The sequence below is a fragment of the Podarcis gaigeae genome, assembly GCF_964106915.1.
Source record: "Podarcis gaigeae genome assembly, chromosome: 16".
Taxonomy (NCBI): Eukaryota; Metazoa; Chordata; class Lepidosauria; order Squamata; family Lacertidae; genus Podarcis; species Podarcis gaigeae.
In genome coordinates this window covers 28675255-28693094 of record NC_139693.1, presented here as the reverse complement: position 1 = coordinate 28693094, position 17840 = coordinate 28675255, and the positions used below count along the sequence as shown (strand labels likewise).

General features: G+C 43.1%; 1 protein-coding gene across 4 annotated transcripts in view; it reads left to right on the top strand.

Moving 5' to 3' along the window:
- The first annotated feature begins 456 nt into the window (after positions 1-456).
- The window catches only part of LOC310833854 (clathrin heavy chain 1-like), a 64270-nt gene continuing 46886 nt past the window's right edge, over positions 457-17840 (top strand). For 2 of the 4 annotated variants that reach the window (XM_083716829.1, XM_083716826.1), the window contains exons 1-2: positions 1007-1435; positions 13894-14101. In XM_083716829.1, coding sequence (XP_083572955.1) covers positions 1394-1435; positions 13894-14101 — 250 coding nt within the window. In that variant the 5' untranslated portion in view covers positions 1007-1393. Of the gene's footprint in view, positions 1436-13893; positions 14102-17840 lie in introns of all 4 variants that reach the window. The other 2 variants (XM_083716827.1, XM_083716828.1) reach the window with 2 other exon arrangements.

Below are 17840 nucleotides of genomic sequence, written 5' to 3'. Positions count from 1 at the left end.
AAAACAGAAAATTTAATAAAAATTATTTTAAAAAACCCGAACCATACATTCAAGAATGGCACTTATTCCGATCCTAATAATTTGAGTTTAATGCCATGTGCTGTTCTTTGGTGTGTGGATTTGGGTGTGAATAATAGCGGATCAGTAGAGCTGCCTGCAACTTTTGGACTCTCCTTGGGGCTACTGGGGGTCCAGAACCCCAACTTTTATCCCCACGCCACTGTTAGTGACCTCACAATACGCCTCTCCCCTTCTCCAGCGAGAAATCTCCTTTCTTTCCAATGTCACAGCACAATCCTAACCCATGTTTTTTTTAAAAACTCGGAAATAAATCTCGTGGGTATCATCTCTAGAGACATCATTTGTGCCTGGCAGGGTCGTTGTGCGGATGCAACACAGCGCTTTACAACAGAGGAAAAGAAGGAGGGAGGGAAAGAAGGAAGGTCTCTGCCCCAAAGCGCTTTCATTTCAACATTAGGAGAGACGCAACGAAAATAGAAGGGTTGTGTGACTTGACAACAACTTCGATAAAGCTATTCCAGGCTCCTCAAAGGACGAGTCTCCTTCCAGACTGAGGGGAATAGCCTGGCTATGGGGCGCAGGATGAGCATAACTGTGGGCTCATCGAAACCATCCTAAGCGGCTGCAGGAAAGGGACCAGATCCTCTTCGCCTTGGGCGGAAGGATATATCTATAGCTCCCCTCAGAAACAAGTGCCCCCCTTCAAACTCAGCAACCCCCCAAACCCCGCACTTTTTCCGACACCCCCCCCCCTTGAGAAGAAAATGAGCCCCGTGCGCGTTTTTATTTTTATTTTTTTGACGGGGGGTGGGAACTTGAAGAACGGAATAAAAGAAAACGCGGTCCACAGAGGGGACTATTTGCGCTTCGGAAAGACCCCCTGCCGTCGCGCCGCCTTCGCTCCTTTTTAGACAAGCTATCTATTTCCGATTTTATTTTTGTTGGCCTGAGGGGCGGAGGGATTTTCCGAACGGGGTGATAGGGTCCGGGAGCCTGAGACAAGAAAAGGGAGCCGGGGGTGATGGAGCAGCGGCTTTCGGAACGGGGGTGAGGGAAGGGGGGGGGCGGTGAGCGGCGCGCCTGCGCAGTCCGCGCCCTCGCCTGCCTGCCTTCGCGGAGCAGCCAAACCCCCACCTCCCCTTGCGCGCGCGTGTATATGTGTGTGTGTGTGGGGCGCAGGCAGCGGCTCCCTTCTCTGCCGCCGGACCCACAGCGTGCCCCCTCCCACACCCCCTCCCCTTTCCTTTCATTTTTTTTTATAATTTAAACCTCAGGAGCCTTCCTGCGCTTCTCTATCTCTCTTTATTTTTGGGAGTCCCCCCCCTTTCTTCCTCTCTGAGAGGGCTGTTTCCCCCCCCCTCAAACCCCCACAATGGCTCAGATACTCCCCATAAGATTCCAGGAGCACTTTCAGGTGAGCAACTATTTGGGGGTGGGGTGGGGTGAGGGGAAAGGGATCCCCCCCATCTTCCTTCCCCCCCTCCCCACTCATTTCAGCCTTGAGGGGATGGGGAATGGAGGGGAAAGGGTGGGTGGGTGGCTTGCGGCCTAGTGTGGCGGTGGGCTTCCCCCCCCCCCACCTGGGGGAGGGGTTTGAATGGGGTTGAGGGGCGGGAAGACTCCTTAGAAAAGGGCGAGGGGTTCCCCTCTGGGGGGGTGGGATGGGGTGGGGAAGAGGGCGAGAGAGAACGAATTGTGGGGCAGGCAGGCATGTCTCGGTTGGTGGGTTTGGGGTTGGGGGCTCTCATATTTCGTTTTTATAACCTTTTATTGTTTGATAACCTTTTATTGTTTCCTTTTTATAACCCTTTATTCATTCCTCCTTCAGGCAGGATGGCGCAAAGCCTGCCCTGGCTTTTAATTTGGTGCTTGGGGAATGGTGGTGGGGAACATATATATATTTATATAGAAGACACACACAGATATATATACACACACACACACACACATGCATATTGGAAAATCAGAGTCGTGCTCTTCATTTCAATTATTTTGCCCTTGTTGCACCTGATTCTGGCTTGGTGAGGTTTCCTAGTTTTTGATGGCAGCCTTTTGCGGGTATTTGTGCAGAGTCACTGGCTGCCTGAATGACTGACTCTCCTCCTCCTCCCCCTCTCTCTTTTTTTGGTGTGTATGGAGAGGGAGGCTCCGAGTTGCTTGTCTGCATTACTACACCATAAGGAATATTTGTGGGGAAGGGAGTGCAGAGAAGGGCATCTTCACATTAGAGCATGGAAAACGGGCCGCACCTGCGTCCCTGCATTTCTGTTTTTGTTTTTTTTCGGCCGATCCATCGGTTTTGGGGTGGTGGCCACGGCTTGTGTTTGGGAACCTCTGAGCCCTGCAAAAGGATCTGCAAGATGAGGAAGGATTGAGCAAATAGATTGCATCTTGTTCCTGAGAACGGCAGGGCTCTGAAAATCTGTTCCCTTCTACTTCTGTCTCTTCTGGAAGCATTCCTGATGCTACTTTAAAAACAAGAACACAACGCTACTCACTTGGAGGATGGGCTGCTTTAAGGAAATTGATCCCAGTCTCAAATAGTGAGGCAAAAGACTGCAGATAGTTACGGGAAAGAGCTGCTTTTTGGGGTGGGGGGAGGAGAGAGAGATTGCTCTGAATCAAGTGTAGGGGGAAGTGTTTGCTTAAGAAAAGGCAGTTTATGGCAGGAATTAAAGGAATTCTCTAAATGAATGAGAGAACAGGAAGTGGACTTGGCAAATGCTCCCTCCTTTACCCCTCCCTTCCCCTCTTAGGACAGAGGCATCCATTTCAAAATGTGAACTGCCTGGTGACACCATGCCTTTTGTCAGTGTTTAGTACTGTGTGCTGAAATTTAAATTTCTCATTTAGTGTTGTTTAAACATCTTAGGTTTCCCCTAGTGAGTGGTATGAGCTAAGTGCTTCATAGTTCCTAGGCACACAAGATGTAGTTGTATTACGCACTTGGTCCTATAGACATTTCTCCATATAGCTGAGTAACAGCAAAAAAATACCGTAAAAATGAAATTGGGGTGTGGGGAGTAAGCTTAATGACTAAGGGCTTGTTAGTCGGGTACGTGTTGACTTGGAAGTAAGTCACTGTGTTCAGTAAGACATATGCCTAGGATTGCAGCCTTAATATGCTCCCAACATTTGTACTCCACATGAGTTAAGTCTCAGATTTGGATTCACAGGAAGTATTAGTTGCACATAAGAATCACATTTCTATTCAGCTTGACTTTCCAGTAGATTCCTTAACACTACAAACCACTTTGATTCTATGGCTATCTTCAAACTTTCTTTAAAAATTCTTCTGATTTAATTCAATCATTGTTCTTCAGCTAATTGCCTTCCAGATTCCTTTTTCAGTCAATTTCACATCCTGCATAATTTCTTCAGTTTCATTAGCCGCTGGGCTTTCTGGTCCTTCAGCTTCCCAATATTTATTTCAGTTATGTCCCTCTGTTCCTCCAAAGAGTTCCAGATGGTGTACATAGCCCCTTCCCCCTCTCCATTTTATTATCACAGCAAGCCTGTGAGGTGGTTAGACTGAGAGATGGTGGCTGCCACAAGGTCACCCAGTGAAGTACATAACTGAGTAGGGATTTATATTTGGGTCTCCCCAGTCCTAACCTGACTCAACCACTACATTGTACTATCTGGGACCTGTGCAATGTTTTAACTTAGCTGAACTTGCACAAGCCATAACACCAGCTTGGTCAGTGAGTGATGGAAACATCACTGCCATAAGTGCAATAAAGAATAAGCTGTACTTTAGTTTTGAACATGAGTGACTGCACTAAATACTGATTGGTCACTGCTGTAACAAGACAGTGTTACGCTGGCATTCCATATATAAAGGGAAAAGGTTCAGACTCGAAATACTGGATTTCTGTATATTAACCAGAAACAAGCTGCAGGTATAGTTTTAGAAGGGCTTGGAGTACTGACAGATTGGTGTGTATGGTGTTGGCATCTCTCAGTATCTTTCTTTCTTTGTGGGGTAAATAACATAAACAATTTTCTGAATGGGTACTCTGGGTATTCTGTTGTCCCACACAACTTCCTGGGAGACTTTCAGATCATCTACAAAGTTTTTTTTTGGGGGGGGGGAAGCAGACCAATTTATTATCATGTAGGCTTGGTATTTAACCTTTTACTTGCGTTTCAACAGAAAATGAGATAACTCTTTTAAAATTACATTTTAAAACTGTATTTTAACTGGAAGATAATATAGTTACAAGCACTCTTAAAATAGACTCCAGAATCCCTCAAGTTGGTTGTTGTTTTGTTAGACAACTTGGTGCAATATGTAGAGTGAATTATATCAATCTGTGGGGCGTTTGCCTACCTTCTTGAGTTGTAATTCCACAGATCCTTATTGATTAGCCCAGGGATGGGGAACATGTGGCCCTCCAGATCTTATTGGACTAAAACTCCCATCATCCCTGACCACTGGCCAAGCTGGCTAGGGGCTGATAGGAACTGTGAGTTCTGGAGGGTCACAGGCTGACCATCTCTGGCTTAGAGATGCCATTGCCAATCATACTATTAAAAGGTGCTATACAGAATTTCATATGTAAACGAAGCCATTGAAATATCCAATACATTTTACTGTAACATTAATTACAAAAAAATCCCCACTCATTTACTGTTTAACTCAACACTTTAATAACAGAGTTGACAATCCCCTACTATCTGACATTCTTCATCTTTCTTCACTATTGAAATCTTGCTGGCGATCATATGGGATTTTGCCCATTTAATAAACAAAACAGCAGATAGAATGATAGCCAAGTCAAATATGATCTGGTTTGTCAGCAGAAAGGCCAGTAAGTCCTCTCCCAGTCGAACCTCTTTCCCACACTCAGTGACTTTGCCTGTCCAGGGCAATTATATAGACTGTACTGTTAAAGGGGTGTCACTTTGAACTGCCCTAATGTAACCGAATAGTTTGTCTTATGCAATCTTGCCAGGAAAATTACTCTTGCACACTTTGGATAGATAAGTTTGGTTCTGTATGGTAGAAGAAAACTCTTGATACTCAGCTTTAGGTCTTTATATATTGATCTCTGCCAATAACTCATAAACCTAAATCCATGATACACCGCCTTATCAGGCCCAAAACTATGTATGTTTGTTTTCCTGGCTAGCTTTGATATTCTGGCTGCTTCGTGGCTGCCCATTTGTTTTGGATAATATAATCCAGTAATAGTCCTACTATTTACTAAAGATGCCAACTTCAATAGATTAGCTTTGTCTCTTAACAGAAAGGATGACATACCTTATGGTACTCAGTTATTGATTTTGAATGGATCCAATCTTCTTCAGATCCATATTACCCCAAAGCTGTGCTCCGTGGAGCAGCTGACCCACAACTTTTGCCTGAAAAAAACATTTTTGAAGTATATGTGGAGCTGAGTATTTGCATTTTTGTTTCTAGATCATGGTGTAAGAGGGAAATCAAAGTACAGGCAACTCCTCACTTGTGCACAATCTATTTGAATGTGACTGCTCACATGTGTGGGAACACAAGGCTTGCAAGGAGACCCTCCCCGGAGCCTGAAGAGGACAGAGAAGAGAGAGGTGCTTTGTTTTGGATGCTTGGCCTACCTGCCTAACAGCTGATGCGTGGGAAAGTGCCTGCTGCTGCTGCACTACCCTGTATGTCAGCTGCTAGGTGGGAAGGCTGAACAGCCTCAACAAAGCCCTGCTGTGCCTCTGGCTTGCGAGGAGACCATCCCCAGAGCCCAAAGAGGGCCATCTTGTGAGCCACAAGGACCCTCCAGGGTGTTCCCCACTTGCATACATTTTGCTTATGTGCAAGGGGCCCCTGATTGTAACCTCCACGTAAGTGGGGAGTCACCTGTAATGACTATGCTGCTCTTCAGTGATTGAAATCAAGTTCCAATTCATTCAGAGGATGTAGCATAGGCACGGAGAAAGCTATGAATGCCATGGTACTTTAGTTTGGTTGTGCTGATTTTTGGAGAGTCATGGAAGAGCTAAACCTCTTCAAAAATTAAATGGAAACGCGGAAGAATATCCTGTTTGTCTGATTAAAATAGTTTGTGATGTTTAATTATTACTTTTGTGAAAGCCTGGCATAAGTAACAACTGCATGCCAGCATCTACTAGCATTCCTTGAATTTCTGATGTTTAGATCAGGTAGCCTACCTGTGAGATGAGTTGTCTAAGACATTCCTGAGACAACATGCAAGGTTATGGTCTTAAGGCAAGAACCTTGGTGCATAGCGCTGAAAGCATTTTAAGTCTGCCAGCATCTTATGACAAAAATGCCATGAGCACACCTACACATTCTTCTAGATGAGTAGCTGGCAAATCATTATCTGAATAGAACCCCTCACTGACAGAATAATTTCCTAAGGAGAATGCAGTCGTGCTGAAAGTTCAAGGAGCAGCACCAAGGCTTCAAAACTGACTTCATCGATTCTCTTCATCAGTTCCATCCAGTTGTGCAGGAACAAATAGCTAGTTGAAGTCCAGGAAATAGTTTTGATTTACCAGTTTTCTGGCAATTTTTTCTCACTAATGGTTGTGTAGTAGCAAACCACTTACTTTGCATGGGCTTTGTTAGTAGGTAACAGCCAGTGTCAGAAACTGAGATATGAAAGCTTGGAGCTAAATAGCACTTTAAACATAGGTTATGGGCGCAACAATGGAATGTCTAGGCGTGCTTTTTTTTAAATACAGTATAACGAAAATAAAAAGCTGAAAATGAATGAATTGCAGCTAAAATAATATGTTCATTTTTAACATGGTCTAGTCCTTCCCCTGCCCAGCCCCATATATTTTTAAGAGAGTCTCTTCTCCAGTCTTCAGAGAGTAGCTGTAAGTGGGGAGGCAGAAAAAGGTCCTCCTTTTCTTCTACTCCGCAGTTTTAATCTGAAATCTTAGGTATAGTACTGCGTCCAGAGCTCAGAAACTGCTTGTGCTAATGAAATTCCCTGTTGCATAATAATAATAATAATAATAATAATAATAATAATAATAATAATAATAAATAATAATAATTTATCCCCAGCCACTCTGGGTGGCTTCCAACAAAAGATTAAAATACAATAGTCCTTCAGATATTAAAAGCTTCCCTAAACAGGTATGCCTTCAGATCCCTTCTAAAAGTCTGGTAGTTATTTTTTCCTTTGACATCTGGTGGGAGGGCATTTCACAGGGCTGGCGCCACTACTGAGAAGGCCTTCTGCCTGGTTCCCTGTAACTTGGCTTCTCACAGTGAGAGAACTGCCAGAAGGCCCTCAGCGCTAGACCTCAGTGTCCGGGCAGAATGATGAGGGTGGAGACCTAAAACATTGCGCCTAGAACATTGGGAGTTTTGAACACTGGTAACAGCTAAGCCCATTAACCATGGTTTACTGAACTATCCTGTGAATACAGCCTATTTGCTCCAACCTTACTCGAATGGGGAAGAAAACTACAAATGGCTGGCTTAGCATTACATCTGAACCCATGCTTGTGGTTTGTTTTGCCCAGGCAAGCCACATCTGGGAAGTGACCAAGAAACCATTGCTTCCTGCTTGTGGTTTGTTTAGGCATAACAAATCAGGGTTTTAACTTAGTGCTTATGGTATGTCTCCCCACTCAAGACGAGAAGTGTGAAGCAGCAGTACTCAGGCTGCATGCACACGATAGTTCAGTTAATTCCTTGAAGCTGCACATGGAGACAGCCAGAGTGACCCCAAAGTACATGTTTACTTGCATTCCTATATTGGAGTATTTGCTGCCTATCATAATTGCACATAATTCCCACTGGAAATTGGGTACGTGAATAATATAGGAAGGGATAAAATCTGCCTGTATAGAATCTCTTCTTCTGTATGGGGGGTATTCCTTTTCCTACATATGAACATTAAATGCAATTTTAAAAAAGCAGCCAACACCTTGACTAAAGAAGCCCCTTGTGTACTGCTGTAAATGTAATGTGGCCTCTTCTCCTCCACCCCCAGTCCCTCCAGTTGTGTATCTCCTGCTGTATCCGGAGAGCTCACCTTGCTGCAGTGTATCTAAAACATAATCTCAAGGAGACTTTGATTCTGTGTTCTTCCTTCCCTAAGCTTCACTCAGGCTTCTTCACATTTACTCAGAAAATAAAAGTGCAGTGCTTCTCCTGAAGATGCTCACTCCTTCACTTAGAAGACTCTGCAAGAGTACAGAGTTGGTTGTGAAGACCACTTCTCTGCTACACAATAGTAAAAAGGATGGTCTTAATTTAACCTTCAAGACAGTTTGGCCTTCAAGACTGTGTGGCTTGGTGTGTAGGGGAGAATTCCATCCTGATCTGCTAACCATGGCTAAAATGTGCTTGCAAAGTATGGTTTGGGCTACCTGTGATTTTGTGTTACATGTGCTGAAGTTCTTGCTAATCGTTGAATAATCAGAAACTGAAGAGGGAGGTGTGGGAGATGACTAGATATGTCTGGCTGTGGTTGCAGGCATAGAGGTTTGAAGAATAGTTGTTCATTCCATCCCCCAGCACAATGACTGATCAGACTTGGCTTTATCTTTGAATAAACTTGAAGCCTTGCAAGCGCTTCAGAGGGAATGACCTTTGTTTGGGGGCAGCTTGACAGGCCCTTTTGAGAGTTAAGTTTTTCCACCACTACCACCCCAGGCAATTGCAGGGGAAAGGCTGTAATAACGGGAGATTCTCTAATTTTCTTCACTGGGATGAGGCAATATGTTACAGAATAGTGGCAAGCTTTTCACCTCTCCACAACTCTTCATCATGCAAGGTGTTACACAAAATAGGGGTGGAGAAAATAAAGAAGCTGTAGTAGAAAAAAGGAAGCTGGATGTTGCAGCTTTAAGACCAGTTTTTAGAAGCTCTGTACATTTTTCAGTTACTTCAGTTGTGGAACACTCTACATCACTGTGGAATACCTTGGGCAAAAAGGTTCATGACTGAATTGGAAAAGAAAAGTGTGTATAATGGAGAAGTGTCCAAATATTTACAGGTCTGTGAAAAGAATAACTATTGCAGTAATTGCTCTCTTTGCAGTTTCCCCTGGGGATTACTTGGCCTTTTATCTATCTTTGTCAGCTAGTAGAATATTGGTAGAGTTACAGAGCTGGTCTGACTACAGAAAAACTTCATTTAATAGGAACACCGAGGGGCGGATATAAAGTGACCTGCCCAGAACATTGAGCCAGATTAAAGGCCCCCTTAGGGTCTTCAGATTTCCACCTTTCTGAAAATAGCTTATATAGATACCTTCCCATGCTTCTGCCATTGCTACTGAAGAATCTAAGACTCTTCATGTTTGTGAATGTGGAACACAGACGCTGCAGGATCTGATTGTCACCTCTAGTCAGCCCAATTAGGGCTGTACAAGATTGAATGATCTCTGCAGGACTATATGAGATTGAATAATCTCTGCAGATTTAAAGATGGTACAGAAAGTATACTGATGTGTTTGTGGGCAGGACTTGAAAATTTCACGAAAGCTGTACCAGATAAATCAGAAGGGACTGTTTTGATAGTAGCCCTTATTTCATACAAAGGTGTGATCAAACTTTTAGTTGTGGAATTACTTCTCTTTTGGGTGGGGTTTGTGTGTAGGTGGTATGCAGAAGGAAACACTTTGAATTATAGAAGGGGTAATACAACATTTCTATTAGCTGCTATTTTTATGCCTATTACAAACCGTTTCCAGTCATGTCTCATGAGAACAGCATGTAAGTGCAGTAAAAACTGCCTGTTGATGTAAGAATGGAACGTTCCCATAACTGGATGGCAAATAAATATGGCAAGGGGTAACCTCTTCTTGCTTATTTGGTGTTCCATTATAAAACTTGGAAATATGTTTGTCTCTCTCAGTAAACAGTTTGCTTATGTGCTGTATATACACTGTGCTCAAAGCTGCTGACAGAAAGCAGACAAATACAATGAGCACAGTATTTTAGATACTGTTTTTAGGCCCCCTTTCATTCCATAGGATCCATGGGCAGTGTATACAAGATATAAAAACAATGCAACATCAAAACATTGCAAACAGGACACTAAATTCAGCAGCAGTCATAAAATAAAAGTGAAGCTTTAGATGTAACTCGGATGCCTGGGTAAAAACAGAAATTCATCTTTAACTCATGCTGGAGAATTGGCAAAGAGGGAGGCAGCCGCATTTCAAACAGTAGGTAGTTTCACAAGCAGGTGCCACCACAGAGAAGGCCTCCTGTGTCACTACACAATGGACTTCACCCTGAGAAAAGACAACTCATCAGATATCAATGCTTAAGTTAGCAGATATGGGAAGAGACACTCCTTCATGTATTTGGGTCCCAAGTCTTGTCAGGATTCAGCTTCAGTTCACTGGCTCTCATCTAGCACCTGTACAGCTTCTCCTGATATTAAGATCATGTTGGGTGTTGGCAACATATTGATGAACTTATACTTCAAATCTCTGAATGACTTCACCTGGTGGCTTTGTACAGATACTAAACAGCATGGGGGACAATAATAATAATAAATTTTTTTTTTATTTATATCCCGCCCTCCCCAGCCGAAGCCGGGCTCAGGGCGGCTAACAACACTAAAACAGTACAACATTATAAAAACATAAAAAGTAATTAAAATCAAAATTGATGGCAACCATAAACTAAAGTTTTGTAAAGATTGCCAAAGGAGGGAGTCGGGCTGCGCCCTGAACAAAGGCCAGGTGGAACAGCTCTGTCTTGCAGGCCCTGTGGAAAGATGTCAAGTCCTGCAGGGCCCTTGTCTCTTGTGACAGAGCGTTGCACCAGGTTGGAGCCGCAGCCGAAAAAGCCCTGGCTCTAGTTGAGGCCAGCCTAACCTCTCTGTGGCCTGGGACCTTCAAGGTGTTTTTATTTGAAGACTGTAAGTTCCTCTGTGGGGCATACCAGGAGAGGCGGTCCCGTAGGTACGAGGGTCCTAGGCCGTATAGGGCTTTGAAGGTTAAAACCAGCACCTTAAACCTGATCCTGTACTCCACTGGGAGCCAGTGCAGCTGGTATAGCACTGGATGAATGTGATCTCTAAGCGAAGACCCCGTAAGGAGTCTCGCTGCGGCATTCTGCACCCGCTGGAGTTTCTGGGTCAGTCTCAAGGGCAGCCCCACGTAGAGCGAGTTACAATAATCCAGTCTGGAGGTGACCGTCGCGTGGATCACAGTGGCTAGGTCAGGGCGAGGTAACACTCTGGATTCCACAGCATAAATACCATGGAATTGAGCAGCAGTTTCACAATGCTACTCTCTGGTTGCAGTCCTGCAGAGAGGGTCAAGTCTCTCAACCCACAAACCTGCCTCAGGAGGATACAGTGGTCATTGGTTTCAAACGTCACGAAGAGATCCAGGAGAATCAACAAAGGTTGTACTCCTCCCATCTGTCTCCCAGAACACTTCATGAATTGGGGTGATCAAGGTGTCAACCCCAGATTAAAGTGAGCCTAGATATTCCATTTTTTTCTACCACCCCTCCCACAGAGAGGCATCTCCCCCACCCCCAGGCTCACAATAGCCATATTAAACATTAGAATACTGACAATATAATATGGACAATTGGAACATTAAAAATTAAATCCAGCAATTCATATTAAGAGGTCTAAGGGTAAGATGTATATCCCAGATTGCAGCAAAAGAAAAAGATGAAACAGACAAAATAAAAAATCTAATGTGAATATGACAAGCTAAATTTAAGAACTTGCAAGCCCATACCTTCCTTATCCTACTCTCTCAACGGGATGTTGGAGAAACTTACTGGGGTGTTGGAAAAACTTTAAATTGATTAATACAGCACCTCTAATTTGCTGCAACTTGCCTGCTTTCCAGCTATCAGTTCCTCTCATTTTTAATGCATGTTTTGCTGAATAATTTTAGAAAGAAATAATCATGCTCAAGGGCTTAGTGGGTCCTTCTTTTGCTTTTTGTTGGACTTCTGTGTGTTGATGGTTCCTGGTTCACAGTTAACTGTGATCAGTTTACTGTTGTCTAAAGCTAAATATCTTAAGTAGACAATCTTCAGTAGAAACTTTTGAGTCTCGTGCAGCTGACAAACGTACAATGTCTCTGGCTGGTTCCCCACAGCAAAATGCTTGAAAATGGTTGTCTTTATTGGGGGAAGGATCATAGCTTAGTGGTTGAACATCTCCTTTGCATGCAGAAGGTCCCAGGTTCAGTCATTGGCATCTCCAGGTAGGGCTGGGGAAGACTCGCTGCCTGAAGCCCCAGAGAGCTGCTGGTGCTCAATATTGGCAGTACTGAGCTAGATGGACCCAGTGGTTTGACTCTGTACTAGCAGGTTCCTGTCTTTCTAGGACAAGTCTACAGGGTTGCTGACGGAAAACTTAAAGCAAGGAACTTCCTCTGTCCCATTCACTGAATGGATTTAAAATGAGGAGTACTGAAGTTGCACACAGGCCACAACATTCTACTTCCTGTTGGTGCGGATAAACTTGCTTCAGTGTATAGACTTGCTATACACTAAACATGTTGCCATTTATGGCATACAATCCAGCTAATAAACGCTGGAATAATAAATATGGGGAAGATTAGCACAATAGCTTGGGAACGTAACCCTGCAAAAACATTCTTTCAGCAAGAATGTGAATGTCATGTTTGTTTGAGATGTGCAAGTTGCTATGAAATCTGGAATAAAGCAACTAGATTGAGCAAAACTAGAAATGTTGAACCCTGCTTCAATATTGGGGGAATTGGTACCATGTGATATAGTGTATAACGGAGGGTTTCCATGCCAGAGATGCCAGTGGCTCTGAGTCAATATATGTTAACAAACTGCTCTGGTAACTAGGAATCTATTTCCAGAGAGGTGGCTGTGTTGACGCTCTGTTGAAGCAAAAACAGAATATTGTGGTACCTTAAATAAACAACATGTTAAAAGATTTAACAAATGAATTGTATCATCATCTTTCATGGTCTCGCATCCACTTCACCAGAGAAGAGCACAAGAAGAGCTCTGCTGGATCACACCAAAAGCCCATCTAGCCCTCCAACCTGTTCTCACAGTGACCTACCGGTTGCTTATGGGAAGTCCACAACCAGGTCCTTCGCGCATTTGATGAAACGGGTGCCAGCCCACAAATATTTATGACCTAATTCATTTGTTAAGTATTGAAGGTGCCACAAGACACTGCTTTGTTCTAGTAGGAATTGGTTGGATCTGGTCCTTGGTTTGAAGAGAATGTTGACTACTATTTCACATATAATGTAGCCTTCATTACGTTTACTCAGGATGGGGATAAGATGGAGATAGTAGCCAGGTTTATGCAACACGCAGTGAGGATTCATGGAGGCTATACAACACTGACTTAAGTGTTAGATGAAGGCTGTTGGTTGGTTGGGTTTTTGGCTTTTTTTGGTGAGTGGTTTTTCTGTATTGAACCCTACTGGAATCTTGTACATATGTCAATAACGGTTTGAGAATCTGACTACTATTAATTTCACTGGGTGCAAGCTATGCATCCCACCTACAACTGGTTGTTAAAAATGTAAATAGTCAATGGGCTGGGTTGTGAACATGGTGCATAGTGAAGCAGTCCCATGAACACTGCAAATCTTTGCATGGATATACCTGATCCATATTCACAAATAGCTTATCTGCCCCTACATCTAATGTAATAGAGTAGTTCTTGAAGGTTTAAGTGAGCCACACTGTGAAGAAACACCATGATCACCGTGAGTTGCCTTCTGATCACAAAGATATATGTAAAACCTGTGTAGTCAACTGCTCCTAATACCACTTTCCCCAGAGAGAAGTGTCTGTTCTACGAATAAACAGTGATGACATGGTGGCATTTTGCCACGTACAGATTTCCCCGCCAAGCAGTCCTTGTCTGTGGTCATGCAAGGTTTTTACCAATACTTTTCTTTTTTTTTACAGCTCCAAAATCTTGGAATTAATCCAGCAAACATTGGATTCAGTACCTTAACAATGGAATCCGATAAATTCATATGTATTCGAGAAAAAGTTGGTGAGCAAGCTCAGGTTGTGATCATAGACATGAGCGATCCAACCACTCCTATCAGGCGCCCAATCTCTGCAGAAAGTGCCATCATGAATCCAGCTTCTAAAGTAATTGCTCTGAAAGGTAAGTTTTATTTTCTTTGCATTGTCTTGGGAGGATTGTTGTCCAGCAGCACATGTATTGGTTCTGCTTTGAACCCGTGTGCAGTATGTTAAGATTTGGTTGCATTTTGGTAACCATTGTATCAGTCAGGGAATGCTGTAAATAATGGGATTGAGTTGTACTAGGAATGAAGTGGCTTGGAAAGTTTGCTTAATGTAGGACTTGTCAAAGCAAATTATTAGGTTAATTTTAAGATGGCACTGCTATTGTACAGTAAGCTTTGAATTATTTTTTTTCAAGGCTGGGAAAATCAATAGGCACCACCAATTCCAATACCTCTGGGTATCTTTTCCAGCCAAGTACTGCTTTTTCAGGGCAGTATTTTGGGGTGGCAGGGAAGGCAAGCGTCTACTAAATAAAGCTTGGATTGTGTTGCATGTTTGGTTTAAAGTCCTAAAACTGAAAAAGTAAAGCTTCTGTTGCAGCTAGTCCTAGAAGCTATGTGATTTTCCAGACGCTGCCTAATCACCATGTAAAAATATCCATACCCAAGCAGATGCAAAAACTCATTGGTGTCTAATATATAAAATGGTTTCACTTTCACTGACTGTGTACTTTCTTTCCTGCATTCTTGTCTTAAAACAGATGGTGAGTTAACTTTGTACTGACACACTTCATGTTTAATAGTTTTGGAATGGTCTCATCTCATAAAAAGTACTAAATTCTGCAGGAGGCAATTTGGCATGTCACTTGTAGAGAGAATTGTAATCTAGATGCTAAAATTTTGAGTTTGGGCAAACGAAACTATTTATCCTCCGAAACCACTTGTGACTTGATGGTAGTAACTGTACCAATAGATGGTTAAACCCAGTCTTAACCACAGTACAGTTAACTGACAAAATCAAGTCGCAATACTTTTATGAGAGACCTTTGCTGGCATGGTGTCTTGTGTGCTAGTCACTTCTTTTATTTTAATTGTGGTACTTGGTCTTAAAAGTCCATGGCAACGCTCGCAGGGGTCCACGATGCTACTTCAAAAATTGGCTTGCATTGAAAATCTGTGAACAGCTCGGAAGTACGTAGGCAGCTGCCACTTAGAATGCCCATGCTCACCAAAACACCTTGTTGGTAGCAAAGGGCTGTGAGTGGACAACATGGGACTAATAACCCCGGTGTTAACTTTGACATAGTACACTTTGATTCAGTACACACACAGTGCTTTAATTCTAATTGTCTTGGCCCCCTGTGAATCAAACTCTTGGCCAGAAGAGCTAATATTTTGTGATATCCCTTGACATAACTACCTAATACACTATTTTGTTGCTGTGTGCTAACCCCAGAGATGCAAGTAACTGAACATAACTTAGTGTCTCATCTCCTCCCTCAATCTCCATCAAGAGCTCTTGCAGCATTACCCAGCACTTCCCACTTTCTTCTTTAAAAGAGTTTTCAGAAATAAAAGTGTTCAGATGAGTGGCCATGACAGCACATAATTATTTAGGAGGAGCAGTAACAGGGTTATAGCTTGCCCAGAAACCTATTACCCCAACAGAAATGGAGACCGACTTGTATTAAAATGTGTAGGAAATGTTGCTTTAGAAAAGCACTTAAATGTTCCCTGCAGATGGGAGTGTGGTGCTGGCAAACCAACTGCGTATTATGTCTGTCCTGAAGCTCAAGCTCCTTGTGTGAACAGTGAACATACATTACCAGTCCCTCAGAAATGTAATGCTTCTCAGAACTGTGATAAGTGTATGGTGCGTGCATACAAATTGCATTTCTGGATTGCATGTGGCATTCCTAAAGTGATCAAAGCATTATTGTCCTTGTATGGATGTATCCTGTGTTTGTAATGTACCGTGAGAGCACTTCCAGTGATCTATGTTGGAACAGAATGGGGGGACGTAGTACTTTTCATAGGGCATTTCCATACACAAAGCATGGGAATGCAAAAAGGCAATTTCATACTCTACTCTTGCAGAGATGTAAAGTGTTCATAAAGCCTCTCCCCCTTCTCCCAAATTTGTCACCTGAGTAGATGTCTGACTTTTAGTTAAGATAAGCAATGTAATTAAATGGTTCTTTTTATTATTATATAAAAAAAACTTGCTGCTTTATGCTTAGTATTTTTTTGAGGTGAGAATCCATCGTGGGCAAGCTTCTGTAGTGGGATGATGACATATGATCAGTTCTGCTGGAAGAAACTTTACTTGAGAGTGGGGGTGAAATTGTTGCATGTTGCTTTCCCCCTAAATTCTGTTGGAGCATTCCAGTCCTAGCAGCCTACTCGAACATGAGTGTGCTTGTTAGGGCTCTTCCTGCTCTTGGCATGATCTCTCCATAATGGTTTTGTGCAAAGAAATTGTAGTTGAAAAAGCCACCATTATCACCAAGTGGGAGGATAGAATCTGCTTGCATCTATCTCATGGCCCCCTTTGCCTTGCTGTCTACATTCCCACCCCGCCCCTGTACATGTATGTGTAAATAAACTCCACAACTGCGGCGATGTTTTATGCATCTGACTTGGGCTCTTGCCCACCAATGGCTAAGCCATAATCTAGCCTTTAAGGTTCCTCCAATACTTTGTTTTTGCTGCAAGAGACCAGAACTGCTATCCCTTGAAATTTGGTAAACAAAAATCGTACGCATTCCAATTGCTTGTCAGGAACACACTGCTGAAGCGCGAGTGTGTTACAGTACCTTTTTTTGTATTTAAATCTGACAGCATTAGTCGTCTTCACTATATTGCTTTAATAGCAGGGCTGCATTCATAAAGTTGGGAGTTGGCACAGTAGTTCAAACATAGGTGTCAAAGAACCCTGTGAGGAAAAGATGTCTAAAATTAGGCATAAAATTAGCTTAGGCCAAGAGAACTCCCCCAGCCTTTTTTAGTTGCTTAGGAAAAAAACACTCACCCCCCCCCCCCCCGTCAAAGGGTTATCCTGTATGCAGTTGAAATAAAAAGTAAAGGCTGAGGAGTGCAATGAGAGTCAAACCTTTCAGGGACACTGTACGCAGAGGTGAAAAAACAAGATTTTGATTGAGTGCGGTGACTCTTTGGCATGCCTGAGGTAAGTTGTAGGGGGAAATATCATGGGGTTCCTAATGAAATACACAAACCCCTACCCTGATTACTACTGATTTTTGTCAATCAGGCCCACGTTGTAAATTGTAGCTGAGAAGACTCTTGGAGAATAAGGGGAGCTTGGCACCTTGCACTTCAGGCACTAATCTTAAGGGACTGCAAGCAGCTGCATTTCCTTAGGATCATTTAGAAGAAGCTGCTTCCTCCTGGATCCCTTTTAGTCCATGTGCAGCAGTCCTGCTCGGCAGCCATGAATTACTTCGGGCAATGGCCCAAGGATATGTTTGCATCTGTCTGTCTCAGGAGACAATGGAGGGTGAGATTAAGCTGTTGGAAGGTTTCAGCACTTCTGTAGCTGTAGAGACTGATACAGAAGAGACATGTTTTGTTGCAGCTAGGGCAGGTGAATGCGTCCAGTTGCGCTGCTTCACATGCACCATGGCGTGCAAGGATAGTTCTCTCTGTCTTTTGCCATCAGAAAGAAATGGTGCCTTACTACTCTTGCATATTTATTTATTTGTCTGTCTCCTCTCTCTTTTTCCTCCTCTTACTCTCCTGCTTCGCGTCCCTTTAGCCTCTGGAGGAAAGTAGTGGCTACCAATCAGCCTTGGTTCTGTATGGGAATCGTTACTCTTTGCTGATCTCATTAACATTCTAGATCTGCAAAGAAACGGC